General features: G+C 45.1%; 1 protein-coding gene across 2 annotated transcripts in view; it reads left to right on the forward strand.

Annotated features, from left to right (window-relative positions):
- The window catches only part of LRBA (LPS responsive beige-like anchor protein), a 1,108,277-nt gene that overhangs the window by 667,166 nt on the left and 420,897 nt on the right, over positions 1 to 20,214 (forward strand). For both annotated transcript variants that reach the window (XM_063920568.1, XM_063920569.1), the window contains exon 37: positions 1,748 to 1,872. In XM_063920568.1, the coding sequence (XP_063776638.1) occupies positions 1,748 to 1,872 (125 nt within the window). The remainder of the gene's footprint in view (positions 1 to 1,747; positions 1,873 to 20,214) is intronic.

A 20,214-nucleotide genomic window follows, 5' to 3' on the forward strand; every position in this document is an offset into this window, starting at 1 on the left:
CGTTACATGGATGACCTACACAATATTAGACAGGTGGTTTTAATGTTATGGCTGATCGCCGTACTGTATATTTCCAATCTATCACGATAACAGCTCACTATAGTATATCATGACCAGCATGGGTTTAGAGTGTACATATGGCCCATTGCATGGCAGTATAGGGCAACCCTGAGCTCTGTCAGAGGCCACGGATCATATTTACAGAAGGGGATCCGGTCATGTGACCGGCGCTCTCCCAGCACTGGTCTCCCAGCCCCAGCCCCACAGAAGTCCTGATGTTTTCTCACACAGACTGGTATATCAGCAGAGAGATTCACCTGTGATTGGAAATAAACATTGCTCCCCGCTGTTGCTATTAGGAAATAACAAAGACAATAGAATCTCTAGCGTGTGCTCTCTTTAGAGGCACTAAATGAAAGCGTTGCATATCTGATTTTGTTACCCCAGAGGCTAAAGGTTATGAATATTTTAGAAGATGATTTTAATTAAATTCCTGCACATCTAAACAGAGTAATATTTTATTATAACACACCAAATAGGCACAAGCAAGATTTTCATTAAAGTTAACACTTTAAGGGCAAATGGTGTTCGGTATGATTTACTGACCTTGTGAGGGAAAGGAACAAATTAGGAAGAAAAATGATGAAAGGGGACAGACTTTGATTAATATAGGTAATGCTATCCTATATTTATAATAGCCTATTCCCTATTCTGTTTTATAAATGCAGTCTCCGGGTGAGATGCCCTGCTGGGGCTGAAATGAGCCTGAAATCGGAGCACATGCCACTAGTGTGCAGGCAAGTTGATCACACTGTCAGCAATTCATTTTACAATGATGTATTTAGTGTTCATTTCACCTTCCTACCAAGAAGAGGAATTCCTCAGATGGAAAAGTGATATTGTTCTTTTCAAGGACATACCTAAAGAGAAATTATTAGTAAGACGGACTAAAACTAGTGAAGAGTGTGTCCGTATAAGTGCAGATCGACGCTATATCGGGGTTTTGTCTTTAGTACATTTATATACTAATTAAAAAAGAATATGTATTTCATTCCAGCCCATTGAAATCTTTCTAGCTGGTAGTTTTGTACTGGACCTGTGTCTCTCACCCTGCTCTCTTCATCTGCATAGCACAAACTTGTGTAGATAGGTCACCATTATATTCAGAAGTACTACAGCTCAATATGCTTTTTCACAAGTATCACTAGTGATTATTTTGGTGCAATGATAAGCAATTTATTATCATCAACCAGTGTCTGAAATTTACACACCAAGTAAGCCAAAGGTGGTACAAATAAAAGTATTTTCTGATTCAAAGCATGAAATGTTAAAAATAAAATAAAAAATAAGAAACAACCATCCTGAAAACCAGCTGCTGCTGACTTTATTTTGTTTTTGGACTGATTTATAGCTTTGTGTAACGTAAGTGATACTGTAAATGTAGTTACAATTCTTTATTGGCTTGTTTTGCATAGGTCCGCTGACATTTGGAGTTGCTTCTTTCTTGCATAGCTTGTCTAGTAACAATAAACTGCGTAAAATGAAACTGAATCTTTTTAAACAGCATCTAATGAAGAAGCTCTTTAGTGAAGAAGCATTTAATAAGTTAAATTATTCAGTGCTGACAGTTTTAATAGTGAAAGTTAAAGAAAGAGCTAAGCAAACAAGGAAAGCTTTCTGTGAAAATTCACAGCTACCATGCTGCTTTGTAATGTGTAACATGTGTGCTCCCTGTGTTTTGTTGTAGCCGTCCCCGGGAGTTCTGGCGCCTTGACTACTGGGAAGATGACTTAAGGCGCCGTCGACGGTTTGTGCGGAACCCCCTTGGATCGACACATCCTGAAGCAACACTCAAAGCAGCCATAGACCATGGTTAGTATCCTCTAGTTATATACACTTATCAGCAAAAAATATTTTGTATAGGGGGAAGGGGGGATTGTCTTTCACATAATGCTACTCTACAGTTGTTAATGGTAGAGCTGTTAGAGACCTAAGTATTATCGATAGAGATAGTGAAGCTAGCGGATGAGCCATTCACATTGTGTCTGGTACTAGCTGTAATGACTTTGTTTAGGAAACGCAAAGATACCTTTTGAAGGTTATTGCCACTAAATGTGCTTTACACAAGAATTCTGTGTGTAAACTTTACAGTGTGTTAGTGATTAAAAATTTTTGCTGTAGTCAACTCCTATCTTTCTAACAAACTCAACCTATGCAAATATTAAAAAGCAAGATTGCTGCTCTAAATTCATTTCATACGGTGTAGGTTCACCATGTGCGGCCCGTTAGACTATATTGTGCCGTGACGTTGAGTCTAACTATGCCTGGAGTTGTGCAAAAAGCCCGCAGCAGCACAATTGTTCCACAGGATAACTACTAAACTGATGCTTTGCTTGTGGTAGAAAATGCTGTCTTAGGTGTCGCACCAGAATAAAGTGTTCGTTAGATGGGGATCACTTCTGGTGACTGATGAGGCCATGATATATGTCATGCTGGTTAAATCATTGGTTGAACATGTACTGTGTGGAAGGTGACACTCTGCTCTTGATAATGAATTCTGTTGTCAGGAAAGAAATGCTGCAATATAGGCTGAAGATACAGGTAACCATGCTGTACGCCTCTATGGAATATTAGGTGCAGAATGATCCTTCTGGCCATATCATTTAGAGTGGTGCAAATATAATGTTAATTGAACATTAATAGCCAGACCATTTTGGCAAAGAAACGCAGTCATCTCACATTCTGTATTTGAAATATCAGCGACTTGCTATTTAAACTATACCAGCCCAAATTATCTTACCAAAATATGACACATGGGTTTTGCATGCACATAAGCTTGCAGATATCCTGAAACTCGTGTCATGTATGATGTTTCTGAACAAGGGTTTGCATCAAAGTAAAATTGGTGGATTGTTAGCAGTCACTTTGGTGACCCCTTGTATAATCTGGAGAAGTCTTTTGTTTGCAAATGTGAATTGATGGATTTTACTGTTTTGGTACCATCATGATTCTGTATATTCAACACTGTCTGAGATACAGTATATGAGCAGAAATCTGAGGACCCAATACCATTTATAAATGGAATAGTTGCTGGGGTACAGCTAAAACCATTACCAGATGTATATGAAGAAATGAATCATACACCCTAAAACTTGATAATTCCTTAAAATGAAAGCACTTACTCTTGTGATCCCGTGGTTGCCAGCAGTATGAGGCTGCCACTTTGTTACCAAGTGCAGGGAATTGTCAGCACTGGAACTTTTGTGCTAGTGAGATTGAGAGATGGAACTGACATTGTGTGGGTGCTTGACTCATTACCCATACAAAGATTGGAATGTGGCAGCGCTTTTTTCCCTTTGTGGCACTGGACACTCAGCAGGAGGAGGACTTCCACCCCAAGATCTGGTGTACTGTCTCCAGGTTGTACCAGATTCTAAGCAGAATAGTTCCAGATGTTGTTGTTTGGGTGGGGAATTTGAAGATTAAATCTGAAAATGCTAAAATGTGGGCATGAGTAGTAGGCTGAGCTCCCCCAAATCTGGATCCTTGTGAATAGGGGTATGAACACATATCACTGCCTCCGTAGTCAATGTGACTGTAAGTAGAGTAGAGACAATTTTATCAGCCAGGACTGGGTAAAGGTGCATGAGGCTGGTTTGCTTGCTATTTCCACCTCATTATGCATATATGACGTAAATCCGGCCTGGAAGCTCATGTGAACTGTGTTTTATATGTAACAACATAATTACCTTTCGTGTGTGTACCAGCTCTATAGAGCTCCTGTGACTGAAAGATTAGCGCAAACACACTAATCCATCTCATGGATGACCTACGTTACACCCATGGTCTTCTTTCATTGCTTAGCTTGCCTACCCAGCAGTCTTGGTCCAAAATGAGCAGGATGACGTAAACTGGACATATACCTGCTCATATACTTGAGCTGGCCATATACCAGTTGGGTGATTGGAACATAAATCTAATAATGTAAGAGAGAAAATCATAATCTGCCATTTGCTTCCAAACACTGGAAAACAGGCATTTAGACAAATTGTTTAAAGTCTTTTGATTTAACCAGTTTGTCAATGTTTCGGTATTTGGGAGCAGATGGTCAATTGTCATTTGTTCCCATACATTACTAGATTAACGTTCCAACCAAATAGTTGGATAGTTGGACACACAATCTTAGGCTGTGTACACACTTTGCAATATATTGATTATACAGCTGAGGAACGTTATATTGATAAGTGCAAAGCCAATATGTGTGTGAACTATGCTGTACGCAGACCTATCACGACAGCCCTGCAGCACGGTAGATGCCACACTATCTTGCAGATATATTGGTACATCTGCATGTTTGTACTGGTAACCAGTCGACCTGTTATGCTACCCGCAGGAACCGCCGACAATGAAAGCACAAAAAAGAAGGCATATTTTAATGCCTGCCTATTGTGATGTGTGACCAGAAATATCATGCGGCTGATTGGTAAGTGTGTATGCTTACCAAATCAGACATGGGTTGGCAATATGGTCAGCTGACTGGTGGGTCAGTCAGGTTTAAGCTTTATGGCATGGGTCTTCAACCTGTAGCCTTTCAGCTGCTGTGAAACTACACATCCCAGCATGCCCTGCCACAGTTTTGCTATTAAGGTATGCTAAAACTGAGGCAGGGCATGCTGGGATGTGTAGTTCCACAGCAGCTGGAGGGCCACAGGTTGAAGACCCATGCTTTATGGTATGTGGCCAGCTTTAGCCTAAGAAACGGGCAAAGAAGGTTAGCAGTATAAGAGGTCCCAAGTAATGGTGGCGTGAGAGTTATACCTCTAACAACTGCGTCATCAATGAAGTGTGCAGTTTAATCTCACATTTGGTGCCTGTTAGGCAAACAATCAGAATCGCCAATGAAAACAGGTTGTTGACAGATCATAAATCCATGCAAATCTGTAACCTACAGGGTGACAGAGGAGGCACATCCGGTCACATTTGGGGGTATATGCAATTGCGGTCGAATTCCCGAAAATGTCGAAAAACTGGACATTTTCGCCCCAAAAAAAAATTCGACAATGCAATTCAGTACTTTTCGTCAAAAAAACGGACTTTCAAAATTCGACTTTTTGAAATTCGACATTTGTCAAATTCGACATTTCTGCAATGGTACAAATGCGGCAATTCGACAAAAGTATATTCAATTGAAGATTGTAAATTCGACAACAGTGCTTTTAGACAGTAAATTCGTCATTTTCAATCCGCCACACTTTGCTGGCGGAATCTAATAAAAAAATTTAAAAACATGTTTTTTTTGTGTTTTTTTTATTGGTAATAGCATATCTATTTATATTAGAAGGGATTAGGTACATGGTTTGTCTATTTAGGAGGCACAAGTATTATTTATATATTTTTTTAAAATATTTTTTTTTTTATTTTTTTAAATGGAATGTGGTAAAATTAGAAAAAAAAAATGCGTGGGGTCCCCCCTCCAAAGCATAACCAGCCTCGGGCTCTTCGAGCCGGTCCTGGTTCTAAAAATCCGGGGGGGAAACTGACAGGGGATCCCCCGTATTTTTAAAACCAACACCGGGCTCTGCGCCTGGTGTTGGTGCAAAAAATACGGGGAACAAAAAGAGTAGAGGTCCCCCGTATTTTTTACACCAGCATCGGGCTCCACTAGCTGGGTAGATAATGCCACAGCCGGGGGTCACTTTTATACAGCGCCCTGCGGCCGTGGCATTAAATACGCAACTAGTCACCCCTGGCCGGGGTACCCTGGAGGAGTGGGGACCCCTTCAATCAAGGGGTCCCCCCCAGCCACCCAAGGGCCAGGGGTGAAGCCCGAGGCTGTCGTCGTCGTCGTCCCCCCCCCCCAATCCAAGGGCTGCGGATGGGGGGCTGATAGCCTTTTGAAAAATGAAAGAATATTGTTTTTTCCCAGTAGTACTACAAGTCCCAGCAAGCCTCCCCCGCAAGCTGGTACTTGGAGAACCACAAGTACCAGCATGCGGGAGAAAAACGGGCCCGCTGGTACCTGTAGTTCTACTGAAAAAAAAAATACCCAAATAAAAACAGGAGACACACACCGTGAAAGTAAAACTTTATTTCACACCTGCCGACACACACATACTTACCTATGTTGACCCGCCGACTGGCACGTCTCCAATGTCGCCGACGATCCGGGGTACCTGTGAATAAAATTATACTCACCTGATCCAGTGTCCTGATTATAATCCACGTACTTGGCAAAAAAAAAAAACGAACACCCGGACCAGGCGGACTGAAAGGGGTCCCATGTTTACACATGGGACCCCTTTCCCCGAATGCAGAGACCCCCCGAGTCTCTTCAGCCAATCAGGAAGCGCCACTTCGTGGCACTCACCTGATTGGCTCTGCGCGTCTAAGCTCAGACGCGCATTGTACAGCCCCCTCCATTACTTTCAATGGTGGGAACTTTGCGGTCAGCGGTGAGGTCACCCGCGGTCAGCCGCTGACCGCGGGTAACCCCACCGCTGACCGCAAAGTTCCCACCATTGAAACTAATGGAGATAGCTGTGCGATGCGCTGTCTGCCAGCTCAGACGCGCATACAGCCAATCAGGAGAGTGCCACGAAGTGGCGCTTCCTGATTGGCTGAAGGGACCTTTCTGTGACAGCAGTCACGGGGGGTCTCTGCATTCGGGGAAAGGGGTCCCATGTGTAAACATGGGACCCCTTTCAGTCCGCCTGGTCCGGGTGTTCGTTTTTTTTTTTTGCCAAGTACGTGGATTATAATCAGGACACTGGATCAGGTGAGTATAATTTTATTCACAGGTACCCCGGATCGTCGGCGACATTGGAGACGTGCCAGTCGGCGGGTCAACATAGGTAAGTATGTGTGTGTCGGCAGGTGTGAAATAAAGTTTTACTTTCACGGTGTGTGTCTCCTGTTTTTATTTGGGTATTTTTTTTTCAGTAGAACTACAGGTACCAGCGGGCCCGTTTTTCTCCCGCATGCTGGTACTTGTGGTTCTCCAAGTACCAGCTTGCGGGGGAGGCTTGCTGGGACTTGTAGTACTACTGGGAAAAAACAATATTCTTTCATTTTTCAAAAGGCTATCAGCCCCCCATCCGCAGCCCTTGGATAGGGGGGACAGCCTCGGGCTTCACCCCTGGCCCTTGGGTGGCTGGGGGGGGGACCCCTTGATTGAAGGGGTCCCCACTCCTCCAGGGTACCCCGGCCAGGGGTGACTAGTTGCGTATTTAATGCCACGGCCGCAGGGCGCTGTATAAAAGTGACCCCCGGCTGTGGCATTATCTACCCAGCTAGTGGAGCCCGATGCTGGTGTAAAAAATACGGGGGACCCCTACTCTTTTTGTCCCCCGTATTTTTTGCACCAGGCGCAGAGCCCGGTGCTGGTTTTAAAAATACGGGGGATCCCCTGTCAGTTTTTCCCCCGGATTTTTAGAACCAGGACCGGCTCGAAGAGCCCGAGGCTGGTTATGCTTAGGAGGGGGGACCCCACGCAATTTTTTTTCGGGTTTTTTACCGTTTTTGACCATTTTTAAAAATCGGATCAAAATCCGTCAAATCGGCCGTTTTTCGGGGGACTGTCGAATCCGTTTTTTATTGAATATGTTGGATTCCGGCACCCACCTGCCGGAATTCGACGGTCGAATTGTGTCGAATTAAAAAACGGGCGAAAAATTGCCGCGATTCGCCGGCAATTGCATATACCCCTTGGTCTTTTGAACCTTGCATGTTTTGGATGTCTTGGGATACGTGCTTAAAGACACTCAGGGAAAGGAGAGTAAGTCACAAAAGGACAGTGCAGCTGACCAACTTCCAAAAGTGGTTCGCCAAGACGGACTAAAAAAAAAAAAAGATTAAAATGCAAAAAAAAATGTCATTATCTACCATGTCTCCTTTGTTCATCTGTCAATAATAAATGAAGGAGAGCGAAGGTATTATGTAATGGGTGTGTTTAAAAGCTCATAAGATACATGCAGTATATTGACAAAAGTATTCAAACGCCTGACCATTACACCAACAGGGACTGTAATTACATTGTATTCAAATACATATACTTTAATATGGAGTTGGTCCCCTTTTGTAGCTATAACAGCTTCCACTCATCTTGGAAGGCTTTCAACAAGATTTTGGAGTGTTTCTGTGAGAATTTGTGCCCATTAATTCTTTAGTGCATTTATGAGGTCAGGCACTGATGTTAGATGAGTAGGCCTGGCTCGCAATCTCCGTTCCAGTTCATCCCAAAGATGCTCAGTGGAGTTGAGGTCAGGGCTCTGTGCGGGCCAGTCAAGTTCTTTCACACTGAACTAATAAAACCATGTCTTTATAGTCCTTGCTTTGTGCACTGGGGCACAGTCATATATGAATAGAAAAGGGCCTTCCCCAAACTGTTGCCACAAAGTTGAAAGCATAACATTGTCTAAAATGTCTTGGTATGCTGAAGCATTAAGATTGCCCTTCACTGGAGATAAGTGGCCTAGCCCAAACCCTGAAAAATAGCCCCATACCATTATCCCTCCTCCAACAAACTTCACAGTTGACATAGTGCAATCAAGCAGGCAACGTTCTCCCGGCATCTTTTAATCCCACACTCGCCCATCTGACTATCAAACACAGATGTCTGATTTGTCACTCCACAGAACACATTTCCACTGCTCCAGAGTCCAGTGTCGGTGTGCTTTACACCACTCCATCCAACGCTTGGCATTGGACTTGGTGATGTAAGGATTGCATGCAGCTGCTCTGCCATGGAAACCCATTCGATGAAGCTTCCGCTGCACAGTTTTTGTTGCTGCTGTTTCTAAATGCTTCCACTTTCTAATATTATCACTTACAGTTGACAATGGAATATCCTGCAGGGATGAAATTTCATGAACCAATTTACTGCAAAGGTGGCATCCTATAACCAGTACCACGCTTGAAGTCACTGAGCTCTTCAGCACAACTTATTTTGTATCACAAATGTATGCCAATGGAACTGCATGGCTAGGTGCTTGATTTTATACACATGTGGCAACGGGTCTGATTGAAACACCTGAATTCAATAATTAACAGGTGTGGACAAATACTTTTGTCCATATAGTGTAATAAACACATGGACCACTGTGTTTCTGTTCATTTAGCAATTAACCACTTGCCTGACATGGTCGCATAAGATGCAACCACACCAGCAAGTACCAGGATGCGACAAGTCCGATACAGTGTTTGCAGCTTCAGGGAAGAGAAACTTCCCATTGCTGCTGCTCTTAGTGGGACTGGAAGGTCCCTCTGCCTCCCTGCACATGTCCCCAGTGTTTGCTGTGCTACCGATCACTGCTGATAGGTCAGCACGGCAAGACCCCCACCCGGCAACTGCAGACAATAGCAGCCTCTGGGGAAGTGTAAATTAAACCCCCAAGCCCCCCCAGTGTGTACCTGGTGGCTACACGACTTAAAATGAATGTCGCAATGATTCTGATATTACAATGTTTGAAACCCAGATTTTATTTTATTTTCTCTGACGTCCTAGTGGATGCTGGGAACTCCGTAAGGACCATGGGGAATAGCGGCTCCGCAGGAGACTGGGCACAAAAGTAAAGCTTTAGGACTACCTGGTGTGCACTGGCTCCTCCCCCTATGACCCTCCTCCAAGCCTCAGTTAGATTTTTGTGCCCGGCCGAGAAGGGTGCACACTAGGGGCTCTCCTGAGCTTCTTAGTGAAAGTTTAGTTTTAGGTTTTTTATTTTCAGTGAGACCTGCTGGCAACAGGCTCACTGCATCGAGGGACTAAGGGGAGAAGAAGCGAACTCACCTGCGTGCAGAGTGGATTGGGCTTCTTAGGCTACTGGACACCATTAGCTCCAGAGGGACCGAACACAGGCCCAGCCTCGGAGCTCGGTCCCAGAGCCGCGCCGCCGGCCCCCTTACAGAGCCAGAAGCAAGAAGAGGTCCGGAAAAATCGGCGTCAGAAGACATCCTGTCTTCACCAAGGTAGCGCACAGCACTGCAGCTGTGCGCCATTGCTCCTCAGCACACTTCACACTTCGGTCACTGAGGGTGCAGGGCGCTAGGGGGGGGCGCCCTGAGCAGCAATAAAAACACCTTGGCTGGCGAAAATACATCACATATAGCCCCCAGGGCTATATGGATGAATTTTAACCCCTGCCAGATTCCACAGAAAAATGGGAGAAAAGGCCGCCGAGAAGGGGGCGGAGCCTATCTCCTCAGCACACTGGCGCCATTTTCTCTCACAGCTCCGTTGGAGGGAAGCTCCCTGGCTCTCCCCTGCAGTTACTACACTACAGAAAGGGGTTAAAAAAGAGAGGGGGGCACTAATTAGGCGCAGTATAACAATACAGCAGCTATAAGGGGAAAAACACTTATATAAGGTTATCCCTGTATATATATAGCGCTCTGGTGTGTGCTGGCATACTCTCCCTCTGTCTCCCCAAAGGGCTAGTGGGGTCCTGTCCTCTATCAGAGCATTCCCTGTGTGTGTGCTGTGTGTCGGTACGTTGTGTCGACATGTATGAGGAGGAAAATGAGGTGGAGGCGGAGCAATTGCCTGTAACAGAGATGTCACCCCCTAGGGAGTCGACACCTGAGTGGATGAGCTTATGGAAGGAATTATGTGACAGTGTCAGCTCTTTACAAAAGATTGATGACATGAGACAGCCGGCGACTCAGCCTGTGCCTGTCCAGGTGTCTCAAAAGCCATCTAGGGCTCTAAAACGCCCGTTACCGCAGATGGCAGATACAGACGCCGACACGGATACTGACTCCAGTGTCGACGATTAAGAGACGAATGTGACTTCCAGTAGGGCCACACGTTACATGATTGAGGCTATGGAAAATGTTTTTACACATTTCTGATAATACCAGTACCACTAAAAAGGGTATTAGGTTGGGTGAGAAAAAACTGCCTGTAGTTTTTCCTGCATCTGAGGAATTAAATGAAGTGTGTGATGATGCGTGGGTTTCCCCCGATAAAAACTGTTAATTCCTAAAAAGTTATTAGCATCATACCCCTTCCCGCCAGAGGATAGGGCACGTTGGGAAACACCCCTTAGGGTGAATAAAGCGCTCACACACTTGTCTAAACAGGTGGCACTACCGTCCCCGGATACGGCCGCCCTTAAGGAACCTGCTGACAGAAAGCAGTAAAATATCCTAAAATGTATATACACTCACACGGGTGTGTTACTGCGACCAGCAATCGCCTCAGCCTGGATGTGCAGTGCTGGGGTGGCTTGGTCGGATTCCCTGACTGACAATATTGATACCCTAGATAGGGACAGTATATTGCTAACTATAGAGCATTTAAAAGATGCATTTCTATATATGCGTGATGCACAGAGGGATATTTGCCGACTGGCATCAAGAGTAAGTGCGCTGTCCATTTCTGCCAGAAGAGGGTTATGGACAAGACAGTGGTCAGGTGATGATGATTCCAAAAGGCATATGGAAGTATCGCCTTATAAAAGGGAGGAGTTATTTGGGGTAGGTCTAACAGACCTGGTGGCCACTGGAAAATCCACATTTTTACCCCAGGTAGCTTCTCAACCTAAGAAGACGCCGTATTATCAGGCGCAGTCCTTTCGGCCCCATAAGGGCAAGCGGGCAAAAGGCGCCTCATTTCTGCCCCGTGGCAGAGGGAGAGGAAAAAGGCTGCAGCAAACAGCCAATTCCCAGGAACAAAAGCCCTCTCCCGCCTCCGCATAGTCCTCAGCATGACGCTGGGCCTTTACAAGCGGTCTCAGGCACGGTGGGGGCCCGTCTCAAGAAATTCGAGACGTCTCCCCCTCGCCGTTTCATAAAGTCTGCTTTACCGACGTCTCCCTCAGACAGGGAGACAGTATTGCAAGCCATTCACAGGCTGTATTCCCAGCAGGTGATAATCAAGGTACCCCTCCTGCAACAGGGAAAGGGGTACTATTCCACACTATTTGTGGTACCGAAGCCGGACGGCTCGGTGAGACCATTTTTAAATCTAAAATCCTTGAACACTTACATACAAAGGTTCAAATTCAAGATGGAGTCACTCAGAGCAGTGATTGCAAACCTGGAAGAAGGGGACTATATGGTCTCTCTGGACATCAAAGATGCTTACCTACATGTCCAAATTTACCCTTCTCCAAGGGTACCTCAGGTTTGTGGTACAGAACTGTCACTATCAGTTTCAGACGCTGCCGATTGGATTGTCCACGGCACCCCGGGTCTTTACCAAGGTAATGGCCGAAATGATGATACTCCTTCGAAAGAAGGGAGTTTTAGTTATCCCTTACTTGGACGATCTCCTGATAAGGGCAAGATCCAGGGAACAGTTGGAAGTCGGGGTAGCACTATCTCAGATAGTGCTGCGGCAGCACGGTTGGATTCTCAATATTCCAAAATCGCAGCTGATCCCGACGACACGCTTTCTATTCCTAGGGATGATCCTGGACACAGTCCGGAAAAGGTGTTTTCTCCCGGAGGAGAAAGCCAGGGAGTTATCCGAACTAGTCAGAAACCTCCTAAAACCAGGCCAAGTCTCAGTGCATCAGTGCACAAGGGTCCTGGGAAAAATGGTGGCTTCCTACGAAGAAATTCCATTCGGCAGATTCCACGCAAGAACTTTCCAGTGGGACCTGCTGGACAAATGGTCCGGAGCGCATCTTCAGATGCATCAGCGGATAACCCTGTCACCAAAGACAAGGGTGTCTCTCCTGTGGTGGTTGCAGAGTGCTCATCTTCTAGAGGGCCGCAGATTCGGCATTCAGGACTGGGTCCTGGTGACCACGGATGCCAGCCTGAGAGGCTGGGGAGCAGTCACACAGGGAAAAAATTTCCAGGGCTTGTGGTCAAGCCTGGAGACATCACTTCACATAAATATTTTGGAGCTAAGGGCCATTTACAATGCCCTAAGCCAAGCAAGACCTCTGCTTCAAGGTCAGCCGGTGCTGATCCAGTCGGACAATATCACGGCAGTCGCCCACGTAAACAGACAGGGCGGCACAAGAAGCAGGAGGGCAATGGCAGAAGCTGCAAGGATTTTTCGCTGGGCGGAAAATCATGTGATAGCATTGTCAGCAGTGTTCATTCTGGGAGTGGACAACTGGGAAGCAGACTTCCTCAGCAGGCACGACCTCCACCCGGGAGAGTGGGAACTTCACCCAGAAGTCTTCCACATGATTGTAAACCATTGGGAAAAACCAAAGGTGGACATGATGGCGTCCCGCCTAAACAAAAAATTGGACAGGTATTGCGCCAGGTCAAGGGACCCTCAGGCAATAGCTGTGGACGCTCTGGTAACACCGTGGGTGTACCAGTCAGTGTATGTGTTCCCTCCTCTTCCTCTCATACCAAAAGTACTGAGAATTATAAGACGGAGGGGAGTAAGAACTATACTCGTGGCTCCGGATTGGCCAAGAAGGACTTGGTACCCGGAACTTCAAGAGATGCTCACGGAGGACCCGTGGCCTCTACCTCTAAGAAGGGACCTGCTCCAGCAAGGACCCTGTCTATTCCAAGATTTACCGCGGATGCGTTTGACGGCAGGGCGGTTGAACGCCGGATCCTGAAGGAAAAAGGCATTCCGGATGAAGTCATCCCTACCCTGGTCAAGCCAGGAAGGATGTAACCGCAAAGCATTATCACCGCATTTGGCGAAAATATGTTGCGTGGTGCGAGGCCAGTAAGGCCCCGATGGAGGAATTTCAACTAGGTCGATACCTGCATTTCCTGTAAACAGGAGTGTCTATGGGCCACAAATTGGGGTCCATTAAGGTTCAAATTTCGGCCCTGTCGATTTTCTTCCAGAAAGAACTGGCTTCAGTTCCTGAAGTTCAGACGTTTGTCAAGGGGGTACTGCATATACAGCCTCCTTTTGTGTCTCCAGTGGCACCTTGGGATCTCAATGTAGTTTTGGGGTTCCTAAAATCACATTGGTTTGAACCACTCACCACTGTGGACTTAAAATATCTCACATGGAAAGTGGTAATGCTGTTGGCCCTGGCTTGAGCCAGGCGTGTCTCAGAATTGGCGGCTTTATCCTATAAAAGCCCTTACCTAATTTTTCATACGGACAGGACAGAATTGAGGACTCGTCCTCAATTTCTCCCTAAGGTGGCTTCAGCGTTTCACTTGAACCAGCCTATTGTGGTACCTGCGGCTACTAGAGACTTGGAGGACTCCAAGTTGCTGGACGTAGTCAGGGCCCTGAAAATATATGTTTCCAGGACGGCTGGAGTCAGAAAATCTGACTCGCTGTTTATCCTGTATGCACCCAACAAGCTGGGTGCTCCTGCTTCTAAGCAGACTATTGCTCGTTGGATTTGTAGTACAATTCAGCTTGCACATTCTGTGGCAGGCCTGCCACAGCCAAAATCTGTAAAAGCCCATTCCACAAGGAAGGTGGGCTCATCTTGGGCGGCTGCCCGAGGGGTCTCGGCTTTACAACTTTGCCGAGCAGCTACTTGGTCAGGGGCAAACACGTTTGCTAAATTCTACAAATTTGATACCCTGGCTGAGGAGGACCTGGAGTTCTCTCATTCGGTGCTGCAGAGTCATCCGCACTCTCCCGCCCGTTTGGGAGCTTTGGTATAATCCCCATGGTCCTTACGGAGTTCCCAGCATCCACTAGGACGTCAGAGAAAATAAGAATTTACTTACCGATAATTCTATTTCTCGTAGTCCGTAGTGGATGCTGGGCGCCCATCCCAAGTGCGGATTGTCTGCAATACTTGTACATAGTTATTGTTACAAAAATCGGGTTATTATTGTTGTGAGCCATCTTTCAGAGGCTCCTTCTGTTATCATGCTGTTAACTGGGTTCAGATCACAGGTTGTACGGTGTGATTGGTGTGGCTGGTATGAGTCTTACCCGGGATTCAATATCCTTCCTTATTGTGTACGCTCGTCCGGGCACAGTATCCTAACTGAGGCTTGGAGGAGGGTCATAGGGGGAGGAGCCAGTGCACACCAGGTAGTCCTAAAGCTTTACTTTTGTGCCCAGTCTCCTGCGGAGCCGCTATTCCCCATGGTCCTTACGGAGTTCCCAGCATCCACTACGGACTACGAGAAATAGAATTATCGGTAAGTAAATTCTTATTTTTTTTCTTTACAAATAAATATATATACATTTTTATAATTAAATAATTTTGAAGTAGTTTAAATGCATGTTCTTCACCTAATTCACTCATTAAAAAAAACAAAAAACCGTTTTGAGCGTTTTTTGGTTAAAAAATGTCAGTTAAGTGGTTAAAAGAGAACAGTGACTTGTCAATTGCAATTTAAGATAATCCATAGAGGTGGTGTTTTGTGGACAGCAAAGTGAAATATACTTACAGTAATGTTTGTATAATGTCTGTATAGTTCAGTAAGGGATCACTGGCTGATATAAATGTTGGATCTAAGTGTGGTTAAATAAGGCTGTAGGGTGTTAGGTCAAATCCAATAATCAATACTTGACAAAATAGAACGGCTTTCGTGTATAGCCTACAAAACAATGTTTGATACATCATATCCTGTAGGAAGACCAGGATTGCTTATAATTAGAGACTATCAACCAAGAGAGCGAATTGTGGAAATTTTGATTCCTAATTGGTTCCATACCAGGGTACAGCAATCTAAACATTTGTATTGGCCTTAATAATATAGGTTTAACCAAGACCTAACTTCTTTGTCCTGTGTATTGTAAGAGGAGATACTCCTCTGGGTGAATTATGCACCAGATATCAGCTCCTCCATCTTCCTAGAGCAGGCATTCCCAACCACGGTCCTCAAGGCACACTAACAGTCCTGGTTTTAGTGATATCCAGGCTTCAGCACAGGTGACTTAATTAGTAGCTCAGTTATTTTGATTTAAACATCTGTGCTGCAGCCTGGATATCACTAAAACCTGCGCTGTTGGTGTGCCTTGAGGACAGCGGTTGGGAATGCCTGTCCTAGAGGCTTAAAACACAGCGACACCTAAAGGAGCCCACATTGAACAGGAGCTGTATCTGTGGTCCCCGGCTGCAAGGAAAATACAAAATGGCTACTATAAACATCTCTTTATAGTACATTGAAACTTTATTTCCTCCTTTAATGTATTGCTGTGCACAGGAATGTTTTTTTTTTTTTTTACATTTTTCTTGATCTAGCCTACACCAGAGGTTCCCAAACTGTGTGCCGTGGCTCCCTGGGGTGCCTCGGGACACTTGCAGGGGTGCCCTGGGTTGGTGGTCCAGGACCAATTCAAATTATTCATGGTCAATATAATAGGCAAAACCAGTGCTGGTGGCTGCCAGACATAAAATATGTGGCCAAACAGAAGCAAATCTTGTCCCTCACCACACAACTGACCCTAAGGATGACATATAAACGCAATCTACTTAATGTAATATTTCTTTCTAAATTTCTCAATAAGAAATGTTTGGCCTAGGGGTGCCGTGAAAAAAATTCTGATATTCTAGGGCGCCGTGATTCAAAAAAGTTTGGAAACCACTGGCCTACACTTAAGACCACCCAAATGAATGCACAAGATTGTATAATGCCTTGCATGTCTCTGGATGAAATTACTTTTAAGACGCTAACACCGTACGTTTTTTCTTTGTCTTGATTGTGCCTATCTATCATGATCTCCCCAACCGTAGGGATTATACCTTAGTTTTAAGTTAGGAAAAAGATTGAAAAATGTCACTCCCACAAAAGAAAAACGTTAAAAAAAAAAAAAAAAAATAATAATAATAATAATAATAAAAAATAAAAAGCTACTTTCAAGATAATTTTTTTTTATGACCAGCTCAATTGTCTGAAACTGAACTCAGATGGATATGTGAAGAGAAATCGAGCCTAGTGAGACATCCATAAACAAGTTTGGTATTCCTTCTTTACCTTTAAGAATCGAAGCAGTAGACATTCACATTTATGTTAAACTCCTTAGGAAAAAAGATGTTTGATATTATATTTTTGTGGATTTCAGTAAATTGAATGTCATAGATGTACAATTTACTTACATGATCTACACTAAGTCACTCACTTTTGACAAGGGCCTCTCTGCCTTAGAGGATGAATTCTATATCTTCCTTATTGTCATCACATATTCTATGATATATAGGTGCTCAGTAGAAAGTTATATACCTGTGGACGCGTCTCCATTGATATTAAATCTTCCTGCTAAAAATCTATATCAAGCAGCGTGAAGCACTGTCTGTTTGAAAAGTAAAATATTACTGCACCGCTCCTATGTTGTTTTTCATTATTTGTATGAGAGCGTTTTCCATGCATCTGAGCATCTTTAAAAATAAATATAGAAAATGTGCTTTTAAATCATGAGAACATTGCATAAAAACATGCATATAAAAGCAATCATAAAAGAAAAATATATTTGGTTCTCTCGGTTTAAAGCGTGGTCACTTGAGGCATTTGTCAGTGGTCTTTCTGGGCACACCATTATTGGGGGTATATTTCATATGTGTAACTATTAAGGCGGCATCGCATTGTTTTATTATAGGGTTTTTTTTTTAAATGAAAATATTTATTTATAAATACTGACATATAAGCAAAGATTTTAAAATACAGAAAAATTAATAACAGACATTTTACAACACGTAAAACTACCGAATTAGTTAATTTTAGTATTGTTGCTTATAAAGCTGTGGGGTAGTGACGAGGTTTATCTCCCTTCAAATACCAATTACCTCCATACTGTCCTGCTTTTGGCTTCCGTGAGTATTTTCTAAGCCCTGTGCCCAATGGGGATATCCCTAATTCTCCCTCCCCTGTCCAAATAGCCATTTGCGAGTGAAGTCCAGCCAGACTATTGAGGATGGAAGAGCAACAGGACAGAGCACCAAACTAGGACACCCACCGAGCTGAAGGGAAAACCAACAGTAAAACTCTTCCAGTCCAATAGTAGAGACTAACCTACTCTAGGAAGTCGAGCAAAGCCTGACTGAAGGAAAGTCAGTGTGAGATCTCATGGGGCAGTAAGAGCTACTTAAGTGTCATTTCAGTATCCTGTAGAGTACAGGCATATGGCAGTATCGCCATAGTAAGGGTACATATACTGTTATTTATGAAACATACAGCAATAGGGGATGCATCCTGACGGTCACAATCACGACTTTCAGAATACCGACGTGGAATCCCTATGGGTGAAAATGACGGCAACTTCAAATGGCGAGTATGAGGGATAGGCTGTGGGGAGGTGCGGGGGATATGGGAGCGGTTTGAGATTAGGGTTAGGCTTCCGAAGGGGATGGTTTGGGTTAGGCTGTGTTTAAACTGCCTGGATCCTGCAGTCGGCATTCTGACTGTTGGGATTCTGACAGTTGGCATTCCGTATCCAGTCCCCCAAAAGAGCCAAATTGTCAGAATTGGGACCTGCAGCCATGATCTATTATATTGAAGGCATACTATACATGGAGCTATAGAGTGTGCCCCTCCATAGTGTCAGATTACCATTGCGATGGATCTTGGTTGCACAACCAAGCAGATTAACTCTTATCATGGAGAGGAACCCTTTACCTTCCTTTCCCAGTCATGGTAGACAGGAGAGGGGCAGAGTCTGTTCAGAATACAGCAGATATGACAGCAGCAAACCTCTGCTGAAGGTTTCCCAGTCGTGTTAATCAGGCACATGTCTATGTTAGTGCAGCTACACTGATGGCGATTCCACACACATTAGATCCCCATTATATGATGGAGGGGCTTACAATGCAGAGTAATACACAGCAACCTTAGAGACTGCAAATGCCAGCATCGTGGTATGAGCACACAGTGCAGGAGCGCTCGAACATGGAGAGGAAATCCATACCCTATCTGGGCTGACTGGATGGGCGAGCTAATGGGGAGCTCTGAAACATGAGCAAGAGACCCCTGGTGCAATCATCCAAGCGGGGTTGCAGGATTGCCGCGCCGCTGCTAAACCCTACCCCCAGACTGGGGCCTGTGCAAGTTATGAAACGGAGTTCTCGCAAAGTAATAGTGGTAGCCATTGGGGGTACTGTGCGCGAAGACTGTAGAGCAGTGATCTCCAACCCGTAGCTCGCGAGCTACCGGTAGCTCGCCGTAATATTTTCGGTAGCTCACAGAGCACACGGGCTTGTGCGGTCACTGGCACTCCTCCTCCCTTCATTTTTAATATGGTGCCAGCTGTCACCCAATCAGAGCTCGTGGACCGGCAGTGGCGGCACCTGATTGGCTGCCGGCCGCGAGTTTTGATTGGCTCACTTACCGGCACCATATTTAAATGCCCGCCGCCGCCAGAGACTCTGTCACCCTCACCGCAGCCGCTCTCCGGACTTCACAGGAGAGGCGCCGCTGTGCTCTTTCTCTTCCGCCCCTCATATAGGAGAAGCAGCACCGGCGGCAGTAGAAGAAGCCAGCAAGGGTTAGCACTGTGTGGGGCACTGTATCGGACACTGCGGGGGAACATTTTATCTGGTGCTGCGGGGGGCATTTTAAATGGCACTGCGGGGGGCATTTTAAATGGCACTGCGGGGGGGGGCATTTTAAATGGCACTGCGGGGGGAATTGTATCTGGCACTGCTGGGGGGCATTATTTGTGTATCTGGCACTGCTGGGGGGCATTATTTGTGTTTCTGGCACTGCTGGGAGGCATTATTTGTATATCTGGCACTGCTGGGGGCATTATTTGTGTATCTGGCACTGCTGGGAGACATTATTTGTGTATCTGGCACTGCTGAGGGGCATTATTTGTGTATCTGGCACTGCTGAGGGGCATTATTTGTATCTGGCACTACGCGGGGGGCATTACTTGTAGTTAGGCCACACCCATTTTTGTGAGGCCACACCCACTTTCGCAGGAACGCACATGCATTGGGGGGAGAGGGTAGCTCCTTCAGAGGTTTTATTTTCCGAAAGTAGCTCATAGCCCAATTAAGGTTGGAGACCACTGCTGTAGAGCATAGCGCAAATCAGTTCTATGACCCCTGCATGCTTGTTATGAGTCGCAGTGTACCGGAGATGACGGGCACCATAATGCCGCTTGCAGTCTGCCAGTGAAGTTTTCAGTGAAGTAATAAAATAAATAAAAATAAAAGGGTTGTAGACAGTCCTAAGAAGCACCTGTCTCAGACCTCAGGGGCAGATTTATTAAGCTCGGTAAAGTGATGAAGTGGAAGGTGATAAAGGACCAGCCAATCAACTCCTAACTACCATGTCACAAGCTGGGTTTGAAAAATGACAGGAGCTGACTGGCTGGTCCTTTATCACCCTCCACTTTATCACTTCACCGAGCTTAATAAATCTGCCCCT

The sequence above is a fragment of the Pseudophryne corroboree genome, chromosome 1, assembly GCF_028390025.1.
Source record: "Pseudophryne corroboree isolate aPseCor3 chromosome 1, aPseCor3.hap2, whole genome shotgun sequence".
Lineage (NCBI taxonomy): Eukaryota > Metazoa > Chordata > Amphibia > Anura > Myobatrachidae > Pseudophryne > Pseudophryne corroboree.